Source organism: Passer domesticus, chromosome 3 (assembly GCF_036417665.1).
Source record: "Passer domesticus isolate bPasDom1 chromosome 3, bPasDom1.hap1, whole genome shotgun sequence".
NCBI classification, from domain to species: Eukaryota; Metazoa; Chordata; class Aves; order Passeriformes; family Passeridae; genus Passer; species Passer domesticus.
In genome coordinates, this window is record NC_087476.1 from 100,200,837 (window position 1) to 100,225,710 (window position 24,874).

General features: G+C 36.3%; 1 protein-coding gene across 4 annotated transcripts in view; it reads right to left on the reverse strand.

The window, feature by feature from the left end:
* The window catches only part of AKT3 (AKT serine/threonine kinase 3), a 152,381-nt gene that overhangs the window by 61,423 nt on the left and 66,084 nt on the right, over positions 1-24,874 (reverse strand). For all 4 annotated transcript variants that reach the window (XM_064414681.1, XM_064414680.1, XM_064414682.1 and 1 more), the window contains exons 3-4: positions 12,575-12,700; positions 542-653 (exon numbers count right to left, since the gene is read on the reverse strand). In XM_064414681.1, the coding sequence (XP_064270751.1) occupies positions 542-653; positions 12,575-12,700 (238 nt within the window). The remainder of the gene's footprint in view (positions 1-541; positions 654-12,574; positions 12,701-24,874) is intronic.

A 24,874-nucleotide genomic window follows, 5' to 3' on the forward strand; every position in this document is an offset into this window, starting at 1 on the left:
CTCAAAGGACAGCAGCAGGAAGATTCAGTGCATCTAATCATAGACAGAGTATGGAAAATTTGAGTGTGTTATCCCATATTCCCTACATGCATTAAAAAACTTTTTGGTGCATTAAAAAAGTTAATTCTTAAGTGTTTGTGAATGTTTACCGAAACAAGAAAAACCAATAAGCCAACATAAAAGAAATTATAATAAGCATGCTGCATTCTGTGCCAAAAGAAAGGAGCACATTAGGAGGAGTAAGACAGCAAGGCTGGAAATATTTCAATCCAGGCTTTGAATGTTCAAAATTTAACACTTCAGAGACATATCATGACACAGTTTTGGCTTATTTGAACACACTCATCCCACCTACTCGCAGGCAACTCTTACTCTAGTTATGAGCGCAGATAATATTTTACAGAAGCTGACTTAAAAATCTTTAACTAACTGCTCGGAATGTCATAGTTCCAAGTGCTGATTGCTGTGCAGGCCCAGCAGAGATTCTGCTGAGGCTTCTGCACAAGGATTGTGAAAAGGAAAACAAGTATAAAATCCTCACCGTTCCTCTGGAGTGTCTACATGGAACGTCCTCTCTATGACAGTGGTCCACTGAAGACATCTGATAATGAATGTGTTCGGCTTTGGTCGCTCTGTTTTCATTAGCTGACATTCTAGACAAATACATGACATTGCCTCTTTTATACATTGCCAGTTAATGCGTGAAAAACAAATAAAATCACTTAGATGAAATTCATTCAGCTTGTGTATCCCCATTCAGGATCTATCCAGCACACAAGGAAATACAGAACAGCAATTCAACTACAGGTAGTAGGTAACAATAAAGCAGGAAAAGAAAGCAGGCAGATGGATCGAACTTGTATCATTGTCCATATAAAAAAGTGCCATCTCCATTTGCTAACTTGGTCTGTGTTATGAGGCTAGGAAGAGTATTAGATCCTGGATTGCTATAGCATGCCAAGGAAACAGCAGTAGCCACTGGCATATTTTTCCATCTGCACCCAGCAGGAGGAATATGACATTTTCCCTTCAATGGTAACCATGTCACAATTACTGATAGTACTGTCACTTCAGGGTAAGGTTTATTATAAAATAGCCTAAGAAAATTCAGATGTTTAAATTAGTCTGATTATTAAATATAGAACAACCCCACACACACCACCAGTGGGGCTGCTCCAGGAAATAATCTAATTCTCTCTGTGTCCTAGGGCAGAATCAGATCTACCTATGCTATTTCTTGTAAGTATTTCTCTACACTCTTTCTAAAATCCCCAGAAAGTACTAATTTCAAAACCCCTGTAAGCAAATTATTCTCTCCAACTATAAAGAAATTAACTATTTTTATTGCTGTAAGATTTTTCCTAGGATTTAATGCAATGTTCCTATAATTTCAGCATACTATTTCTTGTCCTTTTGACTAAATTACTTCATCTTTCCAGCAGCCGTCCCTTTTAGACATTTGAACAGTGCTTTATCTCTCTTCAGTCTTGTTTAAGTCAGTTCAAGAGATGTGTCCCTCACCAGTTGTGCTTTCAGATCCAACAACTTCCTTGTTCCACAATTCCAGACATATTGCAGACCACCAATTACTCTCCTACGTGACAAGACCACAACACTGGCAATTCAGGCAATGGTTCGGTGTATAAGTTCTACGATGCTGCACCAAACATTGCAGCTGCAAAACTCTAACAAACTAAAACTCCTTATTCATGCAAATACATTTAAACATTTTTGAGAAGCTAAAGTTACTTTGTCAAAAGTGTTACTTGTTTTCCTGCAGCTACCACAACGTAGACACAAACCATCACATCTCATGTCTGGAATATTATCACTTGTTCAAAGCTGATCCAGATCAAATATGTGCGTGTGATCTAAAATGATTCATCAGGTTCACAAATCAATCAATAATGATATGGTAAATGAATTCCTGTTCACCTACAATCTGCTGTAACTTCTTTTTGATATAGCTACCACCTACCAGTTGACCCACACCTTTTACTTATGCAGCTTACTATTCTTTATTCCAGTTAATGTCAACGCTTTACAGAAGTCATATGACATGTACCACTTAACAAGGCATGCTTTCCTTTCACAGAAATAAATTATTTTGGCTTGACATATTTTCTCTTGACAAATTCAGGATCCTGAAACCTCAACTATCATCTACTGCAATTTTTTTATTTGAAAAAACAAAGAAGTGTGGAAGTGGATATGTCTATCAATAGTATTTTTTTCTGCAGCTTAGCAGAACACCTCAGAAGCCTGACAGACACAGGTATGAGAAATAAAAGAGGAGTGAATATTGTCCTGTGCACATGTGTATTCTTTGATGAAGAAACTTATATGTTCACCATACATCTATAAATTATTATGTAAGTCAGACTGCTCACTGTCAGGAACAGAGATGATATTCTATTTAACAAACATTTCAATTAAAAAAGAGAAACAGTAGTTCACCCTGACTGCTTACACAAACACTGCTAGATCTTGGATGGAATGAGAACCATCCTGAACGTGTAGAAGAAAGATCTACAGGAGGATGGACACAGGAAGAGAGAGTTTAACACAAAAGCTGGAAGGGAAACAAGGCAGACAGAAGCACGATGAGCTGCTTAGGGCACCTAACCAGGGTTGTAGTGTGGTGCAATTACTCATGAGGTCAAAGAAATCCCCATGTTCAGGGGTATGGTTGAAGTCCAGCTGTGATCACAATGACAGTGAAGAGAGGGTTAACAGGCTTTTTTTTAAACTTCCTCAGCTGAAGTTCCAAGGAACATGTGGGGTTACCTTCCTAGCAGAAGAGACTAGAAGCATTGTCTGCTCTAAGATTATCTCATCTTACTCTTGACAAAACCATCCTCTCATCTTTAATCCTATCACACTTCAATCATGTAGGCTGAAATTTTCTTTACTGGGTGTCTGCCTAAAGCTGCACACTGCTGGAAAATGCTGCTTTTTTGGAAAAGAGACTTAAAACTTGGCAAATCAAGACCTTTGATATCCTTTTAGTATTCCTGTGAAAATGTAAGGCATCTGGCCACACTACATGTGGGAGGGATAAGAGTGCAGTGGGAGGAGGGTAAAAAATTACAGTAACAATTACTAAAGCATAAAATCATTGAAAGTCAAGGCATTGAGTATAATCCAGAGACTACAGCTATCTACTGCCTCTCCACATGCTAAATTGAAAGCATTTCACTTATATTCATAATGCCTTACCCTCTTCTTCAGCCAGTATGAAAAAGAAAGTACCTCACTGAGGCAAAATCCAATGTAGAAATATGATATACAGCAAGTTATTTACAGGAGAGCTGTTATGAACAAAAGACTAGGGAATAAAGGGAGGAAAGTGGCAATAGGACAGGAAAAAGACTGGAACTTATATGAGAAAGAAAAGCATGGGGATAGCTAGAATATAGCCAAACTAGAGAACCTAGTTTAGGGAAAGGAAGGTGAAAAAAGCTGCCAGAGAGAAATATGAGCTGACTGTGTTAGGACAGTCTGAAGGAAAAAAGGTGCAGAGACAAATCTGCAGAGAAATCTGTACCAATCAAAAAGCACATCCTCTCCAATGCCTGTGATGAAACTGAAGATTTTGAACTCTACCATTTATTTTCTCTTTATATATATATACATACATTGTGTATATATATATATATATATACACACACATATATATACATTGTATGTATATATATACATACATTGTGTGTATATATATATATACACAAATATGCACACATTTAAATTGCATTATTTAAGTTTTCCAACTCATGTATGAAAAAAATGGAACTAATAGAATTACACCTGCTTATGTCCAAATGCTATGTATAATGTGGTTTTCACCTATATATGTATAAAATATAATATATATAGTATAGTACATGTAATGTATATAGTATATAGTAGACATATATATATAATATACTATAAAAGTATAATAAATATATACATTGGTATGTACTTTAAATAAACCTGTATCTAATTCACTACTTATATTGCATTTTTTCAGTCAACCCTCAAAGTGATTATGCACATTATTAACAAGAACAAATGTTTATTAATATTATAAATAATAATAAAACATTATTACAAAAAATATTATTCTGTTTTCATTACAGATGATTAGTTAAATCAATGAAAGGTACTAAAAAATCTTAAGAATTGAAACTGTTACTGAAAACAAAAAAACCTCCAGACAAATAACCCCCAAAAATGCCATTTCACTACCACTGGAGGAAATTATTGGAAAATAAAATTTAGCAAAACTTAATTAGCTTTGGTAATATTCTATTACAAGTGGCTAAATATTTGATTTTCTCATAGAAGGCTAAAATTGAATGCATTCATATCCATCCCTTATGAAGGAAAAAGGGTTTCAGAAAGAAGTGGAGTACCAGTGTATTCCCAAAAGAGATGTATCACCCATTCTTCTCAAGAAGGTAAAAATAACTTCAGTCTGCTGATATTCAGTAGCCCCACATGTTTCATGTGCTGCTGTATACAAAGGTATGGGATGAACAGTATTCCTGCTCTGACTGCAACATAAATAAAAACTTGTCTGTGAATATCTTTCACCTACTACTAGGGGAAAGAAATCTATTAAGATGAATAAGTACTGTAATACACAGTTACTACTAATTACCAAAATATTTCTCTATTAATTAGTGGAAAAACCACAGTAGATTAAGACTGAGTGAATAGTTTGGAAAATACAAAAGCACAGAAGAAAGAGCGAAAGTGGCTACCGAGAGCTGGCTCCGAATGCTCGAGTGATAGTTGGGTCATTACCAAGAGTAGAGAACATTCTACCATAATGTCTTCAAGTTTGCTACTATACATAAACATATGTAATTAAAGGACTGAATCTCAACTCAAAACAGTTGGAAGTCTAAATTATCATTCAAAAAGATGAGTAAGCCAGTAAACAGACAGACTCAACTTTGTGTTCTTGTATTCTAGCCATCTACAACTTGGAATTACACATTTTATTCCTAAAGCTTTCTGTCTTTCTGGGATGAAACATCGGTCATGAGAACTTCTCCTTTAATATTAGAGGGGAGGAAATACCTTGGGGGAGAACACTTGTTCAAAGCAGCAAAATACAAAACAGTAACAGAGAATGACAACTCTGTTCCAACAAGTGCATAGCACTCCTTCGGCCATTTTTGGATGTATACCAAAAATGGAAAAAAAATTAAATCAAAACAATAAAAAGAAATACAATGGTTCTTTCTCAATTACTGAAATTTTCCTTTTAAAAAACAAAACAAAGTCAGGTACATACCAGAGGTTAACTTTTGTCTTCATATCAACAACCAACCTGACAATTCTAAAATGCTAGACTATCTTTTTCAAATAACTGCTACTGTCTAAATTAAGTAGTTATGCTAGTTAACTCTCCTGAGCAACTCTAACTACAAACTGTATTTCAAAACGTTCTGTTTACTTTACACCATTCTGAACCACAGATGACAAAGTTTGCTTGAAGCTGTAATTACTCTGCAAAGCTGGGAAGCCAATTAGAGGGCCTGAAACCTGCCAGTTCCAAAAAAAAAAAAAAAAAAAGCACAGATCATCTGTTCTGATTTTATTAAAAAGTTTAAAGTTTGAATTCTATAACTTTAACTGTATAATCACCAGCATTCTTCTCCTAAATGCAGTCATTCAGCATTAAAAAAAAATAGAACACTAATACCATTTTATTATTGCATATATGAAAGGTTTCAACTTCAGCAGAATGTGTTGATATGGCTAGACAGGAATACTAAACATTCAAGCAGCCATAAAAAATTGTACTAAAAAATGAACAGAAGGTTGCATATCTGAGAAATTATTTCTAATACAGACAATACAGACTGAGTTTTAGCACAGAGGATAACTTCCCGTGATTATCAAATTGTATTAACAAAATAGTATCAAGCCACTGCTTGCATTATTTATAATGTTTGCACTTTTTAACATAAAGGGAGAGTGTTGTCTTTACACAGATCTGTATCTCTATGTATCTATCTGCATAATAATTTAACCTTGATTTCTTATTTTTCTCTTGATCTTTCAAGATAAAGAGATAAACAAGATAAACAATGGTGTCCCAACCTTTGTCATTTAATTGCTAGTCTAATTTTTCTTTCTCATATCAAAATGTAATGAACACACTCCTCTAAAAACACCTTTTTCTGTTGCTGCCATTGTGCACTCGAAATCCACACTTCTCTGATGACCTTTTTTGTTAGACAAATAGTAGACAACTAGCAGAACTAGTAGATTATTTTCATAACACAGAGGCAGATACACAGATTTTTGCTCATACACACATGAAAATCCATGAATTTTACGTATAGGAACAAACATATGTGTGTACCCACACACACCCTTAGCTTGGTCCCCTTTTGATTCTCCCATTTGTTTCCCAAAGGGAAATCTGCTTCTCTGAGTCTTTCCAAAAGGTTTTGTTCCTTCTCACTACATCTTATCTAGGGGGAGTATCACCCTAAACTTAAATTTGGTCACATAGAGATTTAAGTGAACAATTTAATATCTCTTCTTTTATCCAAACAAATACAGGTTTACCCTAAAAATGCTATTCCCAAAACTGTTCATAATAGATTAGTTTTGTCCATTGTTCCCTTGATCACATAATTCTTTTTTGGGCATTTCCCATTTCTTACCCAGCTCTACCACATCAAATATAGGTAGCTGTTCAATATTAGGCTGTCCCCACAGCCTATTCTCATCCTTGTTATCATTTTTTATTCAGTATCAAAATGCCACCCCCATCCCTTTACTGTTTCAATTTCATAAACAGTTCTCTAAAGTATTTCTAATTTCTCTGTTTGTAATATTAGTTCTCTTTAACATCCTCCTTAAAACTCGCCTTCACCACACCTTTAAAATCAGGAGGGAGGGAAGGAGGGAGGAAGAAAAGAAGGGAGATGAGAATAAAAATCTAACCTTGACAATAGATTAGTTGTTGATGTGCTGAGACCACTGCCTGTACTACAGGCTAATACTGTCTCATAGTTTTCTCATACTCCCCCCATCTGTTTGCATCCATCTGCTGTCACTTGTTTTATATTTGGAATTTTAGTATTTTGGAGCAGGGACTGACTTTTTGTTCTGTATGGGTAAAAATCCCACTTCTGTGGGGCGTGGCTCATGGCAAGTAATTATATGTGCTTTGATAATAAAACAAAAAATATGACAAAAATCTCCTTAATTATATTCCTTGAAGACATAAAAGATCAAACTTTGCGCAGCTAATCATGCTGCAAAGTCTTTTATTTCCAATACATTAAAAAGTACCAAAGTAGCATCTATGTCTTCGCGCCACTACAACCAGTTTGTCACTTGCCCCTTCACACAAAGAGGGAGAATGGAAATAGAAGATTTCTGCATTGGTTTTGCCTGGGCTTTATTTTGTTTCAATGGAAGACAGTAAAATTATTCATCCTTCTCTGTCTTTCATGCAAACACCCCAGTTTTATTTAAGCAGCTGGGTATACCACACTGGCATAAAAGCTTTCAGGCCTGGCTACAAACTTCTAAGTCAAAAGGACAGGATACCAACTATACCACCTAGAATGCATTCATAAAGCAATTTTAAAGGCTCCCAAACATTTCTCCATCCAACAGAGATGGAAATATTTCATATACAGAATAGATTTGAGTTTGAATTTCCACAGATGTATTTGCAAATGCAGTATATAACATATACATTGACTTTTTCTCTCCACAAGTTTTTCAATATTGAATGAACATTACTTTTTCAATTCTATTACTATTACTTTGGAATCAAACTCACACTGTAATTATAAGTACAGTTATAGCTTATCTCTGGGTTCATGTAACCCAGTATTGTAACAAATTTTTTTGAATGGACTGAAATCACATTGAAAAGTTATTTCTGGAGTTGCACACAAGGTTGTGTCTAATGCCGAAGTATTTTGATACATTAATTAATCTCACTTATAACAGATATACATATTTCCCTACTCATTTCTTTAAAGAATGTCTTCAGAATTCTTTAAGTCCTAACATTATTCCCCCAAAACTTTTCAATTTTCCTGTTTTGAAGGTTTTTAAATCCTAAAAATCTTGTCTCTGGTCCACTGAAAAGTTAAGACTAGGGAATAGTAGCACAGATTTTCCATTTAGAATAACCAAGGCTCTTGATAATCACTGCCACAGAGAAAATAAAAATAAAATAAAGTTTATAAAAGGTTACCTTTTCATAGTAATAATATAATAATAAACTGGTTTTTATTTTTAAGGACAATAAAAAGGGTAGCTGTACCAGAGTGCTTAGAAAGCATTATCTTTCAAGACAGGAAAAAAGTTCCAGGTGACATCATTTTTGGCCAGGGTTCAAAGGATACTGTGAAGGGATACAGCTCTTCCCAATTATTCCCCATGTAAAGATCAAAATGAAGGCAAAGGGCCAATTCTTAGAGACACTTTATCCCAAATGTGCTGTGTGATTACCTACACACTCACTGAGCATGTGAGAAGTTGGGTTTTTTTTAAATCAGTGAAGTCACAAACCTTCCTCAAGTAGAACTGAAGTAGAATTCTTCCCCCTCTCCTTTCCCAAATAATGATGACAATCAAAGACCAAAGTGGTTTACATAAAGCAGCATTTATTCCACTTATACAGCAGTGGGCTAGCTGAAAACAGCATTATGAGGCCATGTTGGATTTTTTTGAGGGGGTGGGAAGGCATTGAGGAAATGCATCCTGTTACCCAGAGTATTAGTTTTGTTCTCAAAGAAGCATAATGGCCTTTTAAAAGACAGGACATTTTTACCAGGCCTTTGCCTGTACAGAGAAGTCATACCAACTGAATCCAAAATTATTTTTAAACTGGTTCTGACTGCATAAATGCCTAAGCAAAAGCAATTTAAATTAACATATTTTATTTTGCAGTTGAAGTGGGCTAGGAATGCACACCCACTCAGTTACCATGACTCAGTCAATCAAGAGTATCTGTACAAGCTACAGCAGTTTGATTACTTGCAACTTCTCCTCTCTACCTGAAAAGAGCTGAACTGATTTTGAACCAGAGAATTCCAGTAAGCTCACACCTCTGAATTTACCCCTGAAAACCAGTATCACCCAGTTTTAGGTTTTCACAATGAACTTCCCACCCATGTAATTACACCGCCTTCGTTTATCTTCAAGTGCACGGTAAGATACCACAGCAGAGCTTTGTGTGAGTCTCAGTGTCAAGGCATGAGCACTAAGGGACTAACAGCCTACTTCAAACACACAGCTCTCACAACTCCCGTTTAAAAGAAGGTGGTTTTGTTAGGTATAAAATAAGCTGGCTCCACAGGAGAGGAGCCAGTGATTCCTACACACTATTCAGTATCACCAAATCTGGCTGATTTGTTCAACCTGCAACCTTGCAGCAGTTCCAAGATGCAGTGCAGGGTGCCCATGGCTTCCTTCCCTGTGCACCCAAAGTTGGGAGAGTATGTCCATTCGGGACACCTAAGGCCAGCCTGTGTCCTTCCCCAGGGCTCAGCTCCACCCAGCCCCACTCTGTCATACCCTTCACTCATCTTTAGTGTTTCATCTTTAGTGCTCCAAAGAAGAGAGATCCCTCATCTCCATTTCAGGCCCCCATGGTTCCCCTGCATTTTGGGTGGCTGGCAATGGACTGAAGCACAATGGACTGTACTGCCTCAGCCTCTCCCTCTCCAAGTAGAGTCCATCTGTTTACATACACACTTCCAAATGCCTTCCCCCCATATTTCCTCCCAGAATACCCCAAGAAAAAGGCCTCTGAACACTCCATTCTATGAGAAAACATTCCTCAATGAGAAAGGCTCTATTAGCAAAGCCATATTTATCACTGGAAGCACTTTTAGCAGTCTGTAAAATAACTTCATTCTCTCCAGCCTTCTCCTCATTCCCAATGGAGTTCACAGATGACAAAAAACCCAAGAAGGAGAAATGCTTAGGTGTGGAACTTTAAAGTTATCTTGGAAGGAATCAGGGAGCCACACTAGGGGAAATGATACTATGCCTGGGAAAGAGCTTTACTTTTGCAATGTAAAGCTGATGTCACAGGAGTGGAAAGCAGGGGACACTGGTGGGAAAGTATCTGTACGATGGAAGTAACTAGCTTGAGAGAGCTGCTTACAAAAGTTTTTAAACTACACAACAAGTATCATACAAAGTAGAACTGTGCAAACATTCCCATGTTTAACTCCAACAGTACTACGAAAATAATACCACAGCCTTGGCCTTTTCTGCTTAAATAACAAATTGCAAGCAAGAGCCAAAGATGTCTATCATTTGGAGAGCAAAAAGTAGACTGAGACCACACTCTCACTTTACAGATAGCTACAAAGATTACATGAAGATAGGACTGTAAAGACATATCTTTAAGTCCCTGCCAACCTAATCAAGATGGTATTAACAGTGATCTCACACTCCATCTGCCTGGCTAGTAATTTATGAAAAACGTACTTCACTATTACAGGAAAAATATGTTGCGCTGCTTGTGGCCACAAACCTACTGCAGCAGCTCAGGAACTCTTGGATCAGAGGCCATGAGACCAGTTCTTGACATTTACCAGGTACTTCCCATGAGATGTGATCCATTCATACAGCAATTTTGTTTGTTTATTTGCCCTACTGATGATCTCATCTTCAGACAGATAAAATAGATGATAAAAAACTTACAGTCCCTTGCAATTTAGAGCACAATACCATCCTGGTTTGCTTTTCATCCTGTGAATTCTACACAGGCACTCCACTTAATTTCATGATATTCTTTTGATGAGTGTTACATCTCCCTATCCTTGCACTGATCAGCCAACATTTCTGATAAAATTACACCTTTTCCTGTCAGAAAACCAGAAAAAGTCATGCTTATCAAAACTGAATTTTTTCAATTAATATTGCATGCTTGTTCCTTTAGCTTTCACAACCTAAGAATCAGACCTATGAAACTTGCTAGCTGCAGAAAGCTTTTTTTTTTTTTTGTGGGGGGTGTGGTGGAGGTGGTGATGGTGTCATTTTGGAAAACAATGTGAAATCTTTCAGTTTCCATCCAGCAAAGTTCAGGGGCAGCATTCTAATATCAGAATTACATAACAGAACCTCTGGGAACCACAAAAACCCCAACCAAAACCAGTACCAACACACTGGTAATTATGCTATAATAATTTTTGTATCACCCTTCTAGTTGCTGCAGCAAGGGAAGACAGAATATGCAATGATGAAAATGATAAAGCAGGATAAAAAAGCCCTGAAAAAAATTGTAGAAATTGTTGTTCTGCTGCAAACCAGGGAAAAAGTATCTAGAAAAATATTACCTGCAAAAAAAGAGTAGCTAGAATATGCAATAACTAAGGAATGAATAATGGCCTATGATTTAGTCAATTTCTACTCATATGAAGAAGTTAAAGACATCACTGCTTTTATGCTGAATACCAGCAAGGCAAAACAAGCCTCTATTACTATTAGATGGTTTGCACAATCAATATCATTTTCTATTGCATTCAGAATACACAAAGTTTTCCTCTTCTAGCTGTGAGATGAGACATGGGCTTGGAGCACAAGATTATTTTCTTACCAAATAAAATGCACAAATTACTTTGTATACACAAGGGCTGAGTCAGTCTCAAGTATAATTTTATCAAGAAAATAGGAAAATTCAGTCTCAGTAGTATTTGTTCCATCTTCAGCAGTGAAGAGGAAGGGAACCCTTTCCCTAAGTACAAATACTCGTCGTGGCTCCTATACTCCTCCATAAAACTAAACTCTGCCACTTTTTGTATTGCAGTACATTTAACACAATTTTGAAAAAAAAAAATGATAAATTCTCTACTGTTCCTCTGAAGGTTTCTAGCTGTGGCATTTGCAACTCAGAGAGATTTTTTTACCCCCTTAATTTTCTCCTCAAATACCTTAATTTCTGTTCAGAAACACTCACCAGTCTCACTCTGACTGATCAAAAAACCCTACAAATTTGTCTTTTAAAAACGTTCTTGGAAAACGAGCAATCTTCACTTTATCCAACAGATATACACTTTGTGGCTTTGTTAATATATGCAAATTGTCTGATTGCTTGAAATTACTCATTAACCAGGCTGGAGAGCTGATTACCTGATTATCCAAGAGAAAAATAACTTAGCATGATTTCGTGTCATTTGAAAGTCTAGATAATTTTCTAATTATTTTGAGTTTTCAAGTGAATTCAGAGATACTAATGAAAAACAGAGAAGAGGTCAGAGATCTAAATAAAGGTAAACTTTCCAGGAATTTTCTTCTTACAGCAATCATTTGTCAAATGTCATTGTTATTTAGAGACACGTCAGACATACACACACAAAAAATGAGAACTTAGACAACCAAAAAAGATTTAGAAACCAATGCATGGTTCTTCCATGCTACTCTAAATACATCTTGTAGAGCTGCATGTAAGATTAGTGGTGCATTAGTGTGGCACATGGCACTAAACTTGCAGTGTTACCAATAAATTCTGAATTATACACGAAGCAATATGTAGCAGATAATCTGTCAATATGCTGAGAGAATAATAAATACTGGAAATACATACTTGCCACTGAAAAGTTGTTGAGTGGATATGGCAGATCCACATCCTGGGGCTTCTCCTTATAGCCTATGAAAGAGCCATCTGTCTTCAGCAGGAAGTATCTTGGCCGCCAGTTTTTTATATATTCTCCTAAAGGAGAAGAAAAAAAAAGTTCATTAACACTGTAGAAAAAATCCAAACTTGAATATTAAAAAACATATCATATTATCAGCACCAAACATTAATTATACCAAAACGTTTTCAATTTACAGAGAAAACTTTATTCTGTCCAAAAGAAGGGAAAATTGAATTGCAATGGTAAGCCTGGACTGTACAACAATGCCTCTGGAATAAGAAGCTACAGGTATGGTATACTAATATTATATTAAAAAAAAAAAAAAAACAAAAAAAACTTATTGTATAAGTTTTTTCAGGGGAAAAAAAAAACAAACTTTACAGCTTGACTTTTAATAACCAAATGAAATCTAAACTGCTACAAGGTAGAACAATTACCCTGCTGACCCAAACCAAAAGTCATTCATTTTCTCAAAACATACACCAAGAAAATACCAGGAAATTGAGGGTAACCTACACAAAATATACTTTAAAAATATAACTGAAAGCAAAAGGAATAAAGAAGAAAAAGTAGAAGCCAATTACTTTCTAAGAGGTAAGTCCACCAATAAACCTACCATGCCACCTTTCCCCTACCCCAGCCTGAACAAAAGATTCTGCATTCTGAATCTGTGAGGAATTCAGGATCAGAGACATACAGAACACACAACCCCTTAATTAATGTCACTTATTTGCTATTAAGGGTAAAAAATTTCCTTAATACTATTATACATTACAATGTCACACCAGAATTCAGCCACAATTTCATTTTTAGAGTGCAATTACTCAGTTCAGTACAGGTTAGTTTAGATTTGCCCAACTTCCCTCATCTTTGATTTCTATAAATTCTGCAGAGTAAATAATAACTATTACTAAAGCTTTATTTAAAGTTACTTTCACCATTATACATGTGAATGTTTTCAGAAAAAAAAAAGTTTATTAACAATGCAAAATTTTCAACGTCATTTGTGATGATGCTCACCATTTGTGAGATGCTCAGAATGAACCTGGGGGCTGCACTGCTCCTGGCAGTGCCTCTTACCACCTCAGCACCATTTAGCCACAGCCACACAGCTTTTAGGCCATTCAAAAGTCAGGAAGAGGTTTATATCCATCTAACATGGAGGTTACTCCATTAAAGAGTAATCTAAAAATTCATTCATGGCACCTTCACTTTCCATGACAGCAGTCAACTAATTGTCACTGAAGTTCAACATGGGAATTGCTGACATGGCCTTGATGAACTTGAGCACAGCTTGTAAGGATTTTGACAATACCTATTGCTTAACAAATCCAACAGCAGCTGCTAACATGTCCAATTTTCATGTATTTAAGCAGAGAAGACAAGTATGGAATACAGGATGGAGAAAAGAACAATTAACACTGGACTATTCAGGCTGGCTTATGTAGCAAAACTCATCCTATTCAGTCCTGCTTCTAGATGGCAGGGTACTTGCTTGACTTTGCTGTACAGACATTTTCACATAGGTAGAAAGAATTGAAAAAGTCCAAGTGTGACTTAATTTCCCCACTAAATGAATAGAGCAGATGTAGCACTAGTAACATTTGCAGCTGTTGATTGATGCAGAGCTTTATCTCAGGCCTCTGGTTGTAGTTCGCCTGGAACATCCCTACTGATACTTCCAGTCTGAGCTCATTTCACAGCAGGAAATCCCAGTTAACATGAAAGCATGCAATAAAAACCAAATCAAAACAGGTACTAGATACTTTGTAAGCTGAAGAAGAAACACAAATGCAGTGTAGGAAAACAAATGTGTAACTTTAATACCAACAACAGTGAAAAACTGTATCACCATTACATGAAAAGCAACAAATTAAGTTTTGCTGAATACTTGAACATGAAATAACCACAGGTCTAAGTAAAGGAATGAGTCATATTTTAAAAATATTTAAAATATGCTCTGCAACAAATTTTCTGAAATCTGCATGGACTCAAAAGTTGTAGCCAAAACAAACCCTTATGTATCAGATCATTCAATATAAGTTTTAAAAATATTAACCCACTGGTTGCCTTCTTAAAGAGATGAAAAAGAGAATCTTCTGTATTTTTCTAAGAAATTATTTATCATTTCATTGTAAAAATGAGAGAAAGTGCCTGTTACTGGGTTTGCAATCTGTCCAGATCTTAGTCTTACCTAGAAGGCAGGCACCTAAACCTGCTGAAGAATTCAAGGGTAGCATGGAGACAGTATCAACATACCTAAAGCAGGTCAGCTTTAGGGCTCAGGTTTCAAAGAGAGTCCTCCTTTCTGCAAGGAATAAACTGGAGAGGGAGATAAGCAGATTCTGCTCTAGGGATCAGGGCTGATAGGATAAGTACACTTAATAATCACTCAGGGAAGAATGGCAGCCTTTGTTTGCTTACATACACTCTCCAGAATGAAACCTGCTGGAAAAGGAGACCATGCTAACAGGTGGCCTCACAGACCCAGCACACACTCCTCTGATCCTTACTCCCTCTTCACGCTCAGGACAACACTTCAGGTTGAGTACCCAGGAGCAGCCAAACACACATTCTCTTCATCAGAAAACTGGACAGATTATTAGTCACCTACTGAGTTATGCAGCTCATGCTATGCCTGGAGAAGAACTATTAGAAGAGCAGAACAGCACTTTCAAGCTCCTCTGAAGAGAGTTAGCAACTCTGGATAAAAGTTGATCATAGGACAGGTATGTACCAGTTTACCTACGAGCATAGCTGTACCTCTGTCTTCACTCTACAAACTAGAGCAAGACACAGAAAAAGCAATATAAAAGCAATTGTAAAACACTATGGCATCATAAGTAAGGATCCATCTATTTCTTTCACAGACATACTTCTTTGAAGAATGTTTCTCCCAAGTGGTTTCCCAACATGAGTCATGCTCAGACTACTTTTTCAAAACATCTATACGAACACGCACACACAAAAACCTTGGTTTTGTCTTGAAAATACCAATATTCTAATTCCTCTCCAAGGCCTATATGAATATTTATCATCTGCCCTATATTTATTTTGTAATTTAATTAACAAATGGGTGAACACTTTTGAAGACTAAATGGTAGCATCAGTGAACAGTTCACTTGGCTGCTCAAGTGGGTTAAGGGCTCTCTAGATGCACTCTAGGTGCTCTCTCATAACTGCATTCCTTTTACATAACCTGCCTAAAGATAGAAAAACACTTTAGTCCATTCTTCTTAATACACATGCTTACTGATACCCCTTGAAATAAATTCACCACACAAAAATGCTAAAGCAAAGCTGAGTTATTTGAAAAGAAAAAACACTTCCACGTCTTCTAACTTAACAGCCCTGCATTTTAAAAAAGGGTATTTCCCAGTATAATCAATATTAAATCACTTTAAAGATATTTACAATGTATGTTTATTAAATACCTCATCACAAGTAAACTAGAGGAAATTCTCATGGGAATTCCTTAAATGAAGTGAAAAGTAATTCTGTGAGAGAGAAGTTCAGGCAGGCTAACCAAAACACAAGATATCCTGACAATTTAATAAAACGGAGCTGCAGTATTGAAAAAAGCAGTGGATCTGCCATAGAGCAATAATCGGTTTGTACTCTGCTTCCTACTGAGTTAATGTAAGTTAAATTATTGTTTTGCCTAAATTTACACCCTTCTAAATTGAAAACCACATTCTTTTAGGATCTGTTTATTAGACAGTAAGAAGAGGTCTCTAACTGCAACTACTGCAGCAAAAAAAGCCAAGTAATTCCTACATCATTTTAATTCTAGGCAAAGTTTTTTAAGCTACTTGAGGAAAGCAGCACTAGAATATGCATCTTGCTGATACATACCGACAATAAATACATACAAACAAAACACAAATTTTATGCTGTTGGGGTCTGCTTTTTTAATACCTACTGAGAGCATACACCCAAAAGATTAAGTAAGACAGCAGTATATTCATGAAACACATGAAAATTCAATCTGATCTTCATGCAAAAAGCACCCTCATAACATGCAACTCTTTAATTAATGTTGTATTTAATAATACACTGGCTAACAACAGCAACAAAGAGTGCTTAATGAAGGTTTGTTTAGAACATGACCCTCGTGGCTGCCTCTTTATTTGCCTCTGTACTGCAGCCTTAATGATTTTTCTTTTTTTGCCTTTGACAGCTAGTAACAAGAAACCTGCCTTCAGGACATTTCACAAAATACCTTTATTCCAGTGATGCAATGCTAGTAGTTTTCCTACTGTTGAGAAGCTTCAGAAAGGAGAGCTTTCTAAGAAATCGTATGAGTAGTAAAAAAAAAAAATCTGTGTTAGACAAATGTATCACCCAAAAGTTTGCAATTTTTTTTACTTTACCTCACAACTCAAACTCTCTCTTCAAAAACTTATTTCACCTCAGATTCGGCAGTTGCTGTTGTTAGTCTCACCATTTGTAATCCTTAAGCACATGGAAATTTAGCAATTATTGAAAAATTAATCAGTAATTTAAAATGAATCTTATTATTTTAAAATGTATTTTTTAAAAAACACTTTGGCAAAACATCTACAGTTTTCAATATGTAAATGGTTTCAGAGGTGTGAAGGAAATGTCTTTAATATACAGTGCTGATAAGCAACAGAAACCTGAGTTCAAAAACTTGCTTCCTTAAAAGAAGCAACAGCTGCCACACAGACATAAGTGAGATTTAAGGGGAAAAAAAAAAAGAGGAGGGGGAAAAACCCTCCAAAAAGAGAACACATCAAAATTCTGCCTCTTATCTGTTTCACCAATTTACTCAAATGGACTTAATAGAAATAACACACAAACATTGTCTCCCTTTTTTTTTTTTCGAAAGGCACTTTTTTTTTGTTAGATCACACTCCCTACAATAACATTTAATAAATAGTGGGGGAAAAAAAACTGAATTTATCTAAGAACATTATATAAAAGTAAATCACACAATTATATGCATTTTTTTAGAAAAAAAAGAAACAACTGTAATTAATGTCAGGTCAAATAAAATGATCAGAAATAATGCCAGTGGTTTTGAGATTGAATTTCCTTACCTTGGCCCTCTGAGGGCAGTGTTACCTAACACACGATTGGAAGCATCAGCAGACTATTTGATTAAGTCAGTAGACACTAAGTAAATGCCAAGCACTTCTTTTAGAATATTTACTTATTATTCATTTCACTATAAGAAATTTGCAGCACAGTTCAAAGCTTTTGTAAAATATGAACGTTTAAGATAACTAAAAAATATCCCAATCCTCATAATTTAGGTCCTTCGGTCTAATGTAAGTATGTAATAATATATTAAGCAAAGTATTTTACAAAATCTTATTGCATAGTAAAAATTTAAATAAAACTGTGATTTTTTCCTAACATGCCTTAGCATTTTAAAAGGTATTTTATTAGATGCCCTCTCATAAATATTTGCTGGCAGTTCAAAGAATAGCAGAATTTGGTACCACCACTTTCTGATTCTCTCTTACACTGTGAGATGGTGATTATTTATTTATACTGTTTTCCCACGGTTCCCAGTAATGCTGAATGACATTTTGAGCACATTTGTACTTGAATTAGACAAATGAATTTTTCCAGTCCCAGCTGAGAAATAGGAAACATTTCATGATACATGTGGCCATTAGCTTATACCACAGCTAGGCTTCCATTAAGTTTCTTGCAAATTGGGAAGTTTAGGTGAGAAAGTTCAAGAACCTTTCGCTGTCCACAACATCTCAATAATTCAGCTCAGATAGAAGACTGCTCAATTTATGCGCAGCTATTTACAGGTATCTGGCCAAAAACCAGTGAAAACCCCACAGATGTAAATATTCTGCACAATATACAGCGAGCAGCCTCGGTGTGAGCTCCAGAAGTGCCTCAGCTGAGCAAGGGGGGAGGAAGGCAGGGACAGCCCTCTGTCCTCCATGCCAGCCCAGATGCACTGAAGAGCTGGCAAACAGGAGATTCTTTGTTCCTGAAGCAGCTCTAAGTAGTGACCAAGGAGAAGGGCTCCTCCTAGCAAAGCAGATTCCTTCCAAGCAGAGGTGCAGTCACAGGCAGGGAGAAGTCACGGAGCAGCTCTCCAGGGTTCCAGGTGCACCTCTGCAGCTGAAGAGATGGGGAGGACCAACCTCCCCAGTGGAAAGATTCTCCCTGCTCTTACTGGGGGGTTTTCTTCCCCTCAGGCTGTGAATGCAACGTACAAATATATCCCAGGGTTCTAGGATTCACATCACCAGCCACCATGGTTTTTTCATTATGACTGGTGGAGTGAGTCATTGTCCTATCTTGTACAAATGCAGCAGCACTTCAGCCCCTGCTATTTATTCAATGATTTCCTGTTGCATTAATAATCTTTTCTCTAAAACATGAAAAAATATCTAGAGGAAAGTATTCAATAACAGAGAGACAGACACACCATTATTCACACATAAATGCAGTTTTGAAATTGGACAACTACAATATCCACTCAAAATTACTAATGTGTTTTGGCAACACATGGAAAATAAACGTTCGTTTTCATATGCATGCAATTTTGTCCTTTTAAAAAATCATACCAGAAATACTGAGTGAGCTGACATCCTGACAAATTGAGAATTGACCTTTACCATGCCCATTGTGAGCCAGCAGGAAGAAAAACTTGCCAGTTTCAACATCACTCTCACTTCCCCTTCATTCTTGAAGGATAAGAATTAGAACAATAAATAAATTAAATAGCAGTCGCTATTAGCACATGCTGTCTGGAACAACAGAGTCCTGTATTGCATCAGCATCTCTGAGCAACAAAGGTGATCAATATTTTCTAAATATGCTTGCTATTCAGGAATGGAAAACCAAGGTCTGTATTCTGGAAACATTTAGGAATGCTGCTCACATTTTCTAAATATCTCTCTTGAACAAGACGATATAGGATAAAAGCCCAAAAATGCTGCAGTATTTAAATGGTTTTCAGAGCAGTTTTTTATTTTTAATAGTGTTAAGCTGTATTTGTGTAAATACAAGCATTCTAAATATTGTTTCACATATTTTTATAGCTAATGTTCTCAGCTAAATAAATACATATTTTAAATATATATATTTTTTAATATTTATATATTTTTAACATAGCACTATCAGCATCAAATGGTACTTTGTATAACAGAAAAAATACTACTTTCTCTTCTGCTTTTTTTATTAAGTGCTAGTAGACCAAAGGATCTTTTTCAGGTTTTGAAAATATTTTAACATTAGGACAAGTATATAAATATTAATCTATAAATTACAGTGAATAAGTCAGTCAGTTACAGCAGCCAGAATTTAAATTCATGTACTTGGTAAAAATGTATTAAGTCAGACAATTAAAATACAAATGCTTTTTAAATGTGGCCAAGTTGAGTTAAATATCTTCTTCATATTATCTACTTACAGCATCTTGTAAAACAGCTAACACCAGTTTACACAAGAGATTTCCAACTGTCTTTTGTTTGCAAAAGAATATGGTAAGTTTGACAATAGCATTATCATTCAACTGAGTTTCATTAACAGATATGTGCAGTGTCAAAAATTATGTGACTTTTTGCCCCTTAAAACTGGTACACTTGCTAGCATGTTTTCACAAAGCAAACTGTCTCACTTTTAAAACTGGCACATTGCAATAATTCTAAAGTAGCTCCTCTGAACTTTCTCCTTGTCACTAGTTGTGCTCCTGCTAGCCTCAAACCTTGCTAGGTGCCAAAAAGCCAGCACCAACACCATTCACCTACATTTCTTCCTGAAGGCACATCACTGAAGTCAGCCTTATTGTTTTGCTGCTTAGCCTTTGTGGCTTATCATTTGCAAAAATCAGTATGAGATAAGCCCAAGCATTCCCCAAAGTGCTTGAGCTGGAACACCCCATTACTGCTGCACACATCAGGAGATCTCTTTGGTCGCATGAAGTGCTTCATGATATGCAGCCTTGCAGCACTGCCCAGAGTAACTGAGCTTCCCACCAGTAGTGATGGAACACATAAAACCCCACAATTCTGGGAAGACGAACCAACAACCCAACAAAAACGCAAAAAGCAAATCTCCATTTGCAGTGGTGGTGACCTCTGTCTAGGCTCAGATGCAGAAATCAGTATCTGGGCAGGAGGCAGCCACACCTGAATTTTCAGTTAAAACTGACATAATCCAAAAGTGACATCTCCCACTCTGCCACAGTGATGACAGAAGGGCACATCAAATGCTCCCATCAGTAGTTATTGTTATCAAGGACCTACAGATGCTTATTAGATTTAAGATGGAAGCGATAATAAAAAGGAGTTCCTTGACTTTTGGTAAGGGCTGGGTGGAAAGCACTGGAAAGGTTCATTCCAATAATATTTAAGTCATGCTGTATATGACCAAAAACCCCTGATACATACTGATAACATGAAGACATGTCTGCAATCCACATCCCCAATGCAGCTCAACCACTTTTTCCATTTTTCAGTTCAGTGCAGATATCTGAATGTTGAATGTCACGTAATATAAAAGAAAATACATTATTTTAAAGTTTCCACTTTTATCTTCTAAGTAAGAGATCACCTGTATAACAATGCTTTCATTTAGCCTTTCTGAGCTAACTTAATTTCCCTCTATGCTTATATCCTTTCTCACATTTCTTTCACAGTATCCTGGAAACTCACCATAATCACTGAACAAGAAATAATAAAGGATTTTAGTGAAAAAAAGAAAACTATATTCCTATGGAGCGATCCAAATTTATTTTATGTGCAACTGTCAAACAGGAAAATATAAGTTATGCCTGACCAGCTTCTTGCCTTCAGAGAACAAACTGAAAATAAGATCAAGCGAAAGAGAAAATTAGTTGCTAATCTCATTCTAACCCCTAGCATACTCTATAATACAAGACAATCACCAATTGGCACTTTCTGCATAAGAAAAGCTCAGGATGCAGAAGTAGGGGTATGCAATGTACCAGTCTTGCAGCAGACAGACAAAGCTATGTAAGAACTTGCAAAGCACCTGTCCCCCAAATGTCTGAGACTGAAATAACTACGTTACTCTTTCTAAGTCCACAAGTACCAAATTTGTTAAGTTGTTGCTTTGGGTTTTTTTTAAGCTCACCACATGGAGAAATCAGAAGTTTTCTTCCCTGTTGCAAGAAAAGGCTCTTTTTAGGAATAAACAACGGAGGGAGGGAAGATATTAAACTCCTGAACTAATTAACAGAAGTAAAGGAGGCGGTGGGGGACAATGATAATTAATATGTACCCTCCTCCTAACCAAATCTCCACATACATTCATTCTGTATATGCACACACAACAGCAGCATCATAAACCGTCTCAAGTTCTTGCCATTATTCAGTTCGACATCTGCACATGTTTATGCGTCTCTCCAAACAACCTCTTGAACACCCTGCTGGAGCTGTCATTTTTTTCTTCTCCCTATCTGGCAGATGGCAAGTCAACAATCGGCATCAACAGCAGCCGAATATCTCCCCCCTCCATCCAACCCCCCTAAACAGACACAATAATAACTTCTTTGTGCTTCCCCACAATGCAGCTGCTTAAACCATTTCGCTACAAGGCTGCTTTGCCTTAATAAAAAAAAAAAAAAAAATCCCTTCTGTCAAGTCTAAAAAGCAGCATAATGTTAAGCAAGCTAAAGCCACAGCACAGCTGCAAACGGGCAGACACATTGACAGCTCCTCCCTTAACAAAGCCCTGTGAATTGAAGGGGGTTCATCTGAGGCTCACACAGTAATTAGTATAAAAAAGTCCGACAGCCTCTATTATGCTAGGAAAAAAAAACTGGACAGAACTGGGCTGCTGTTTTGCGTCAAGAGTTCTGCTGCAGAGTAGATAAATCATGTTGGGTTTTTTTCCTCTCTTTTTAAAGACAGTAATAAGGAGGATGAGAGAAGCTAATTTGAAAACTTGGACACAGTAATTGTACCATATGGTGAGCATTTATCCCTTCTGAAATACACGCTAACAGTCACTTACATGCACAGTGCTTTGTTTTACAGTTGTTATTCTCCCTACCATATTCATAAAATGGATCTGAATATCCGATACTCCAGAGAAGTTGTGTGTAATTAGCAGCAAAACTGCCTGTGCTTAATATATTGGCCTACCATAGCAATCCAATTAATTGGAAAATCCCATGCCCCTGAATTTAAATAGTGTCCACTTCAAGGACTTTTTTTATTTCTCTCAAAGTGGCTAAATACCACACATGATAAAGTTCAGAGAAGTAATTTATTGACACTAAAACTCCTTGATACTGTTAGCTCTAAAACATATGAGCAGGAAGTATTTTTCTTCTCATCCACACAGTATAGAGGAATTAAGTCAAGAAACGTTTAATTAAGCCAAGAACTGTTTAAGATTAATCACAAAATATTTCAGTTCCATCATATTTGGGACAGCAACTACTCAGTAAATTAAAGGTGAAACTGAACTTCAACACAGGGCACGGGAGGGAGACAAAGACTTCAAATGCACTCCCTTTACTCCACCCCCATTTTCCTCCTGGATCATCCTTTGAAATATTTTTGTTAATAAACCAAATGCTTAATTCATAAGGACCTGCAAAATTTGGAAAATATACCATCCAGCCCTTAGGATTTGCTTGCTCCTTAGCACATACTTCGAGCTTTTCACCCCATTCTTACAACCAAATCATCATGGAATCACACAAGATAGGGAACCAGCTGAGTGGAGCTGGGAAAATGTAGGTTTCTTTACATAAAGAAACAACTGTAGTGAAATAATAAAATTAATCAATCTTAAAGTGCTGCTTTCAGAAAATAAGATGTAGTAAACTTCCAAGCAAAGGAAATAAAAAAACTCGAACAGATTAGGAGTTGGAAATTTGGGGAAAAATTAAGCAGACAGAAAATGAAGTCTGCAGCTGAGCATAATACACTTGCAAAAAACCAGAATGTCTTCTTTCCATTGGTTTTTACCTCAGGAGACAACAACAGAATCTACTTCAGGTAACACAAAAATACTTCCAGTCACTCCAGATCAAAAAGGAGGTATTGGAGCTGACTGTTAGGCACTAAAGAGTCCCAGAACTAGGCAGAATACATCCACAGTTACTAGGAAATTGTAAGTGAGGTGAAAGCTACAGGCAGAAAACAGCTATCCCTTCACTGATAACAGTTCGACTGAAGGATTCTAAATGGGGAATTATAACCCAGAGCCCCAAGGAAAAAAAGAAAAAAAAGTTTAAAAAAATCTTGAAAATTTCAAGTCACTTGGCTGAATGGCAAAGAAAACTCTTTAAAATTCTAGTTTTAATCACACCAATAACACAAACTTACATAAGATAAACAAGACAACACTGCTTTTGAGTATAAAAATTATGCCCATCATATGGGCTATCTTTAAGTATGTAAGAAAATATAATGGATGGAGACTGACACAATGTATTTCATCTTTTAAGAAAAGCTTTTAATAAGTTTAAAGAAATTAATCGTGTGAATGGAAAAAAAAACCCAAAACCACGTGGTGGAACAGAACAGAGAAAGTGAATGGGTAAAATGAGGAGATCAAAGTAGGATTACACAGTCTAATGTTCAATTTTCAATCCATGAAGCTCAACAGTTTTCTGTTAGGAACACTTTCAGCCAATATATGCAATGATCTAGGGTTACCACTGCATACACTACCTGACAGTAAAACTATCAAGTTTATTAGGAATGTAAAGAATTTCATAGTGGCAACTCTATGCCAGTGAGCTGAGAAACACCAGACGAAATACAGTGAAGAATTGCTTGAACTAATAAACAGTTACAGAAATAACCTGAAATGCTCACACATTGTTTAATTTTAGATTAACCACTAAAGAACAATTAATATAACCCTCTTTTACGTATGCAATACTGAGAGGAAAGGAAAATATTCTCATTTGTAACATTACAGAATTTTACAAACGCTGTAAATCTTATTCCGAGGCAAACAAATAAATTACAGTTTTGAGAACTACATTTTTTTAAAATTACAAGACAACAGAAGAGCTTCAGAGATAAAACACACACACATACAGAGAAATAACCAGCATTAGAGAGAGGCAAGAGAAGCAGAGTGAGGAGAGAAAGACTGGATTAAGCTTCAGTTTCAAAGGAAGAACTACGACAAAAGGGTTTAACAACACAAATGGCCAATAGCAGAGTATTAGCCATTTAACAGGAACACATTTTCAGAAGAGTTCAGGAAAAGATTTTCAAACATTCTGTATCCAGTCCTAGAATGCTATAAATTCACCA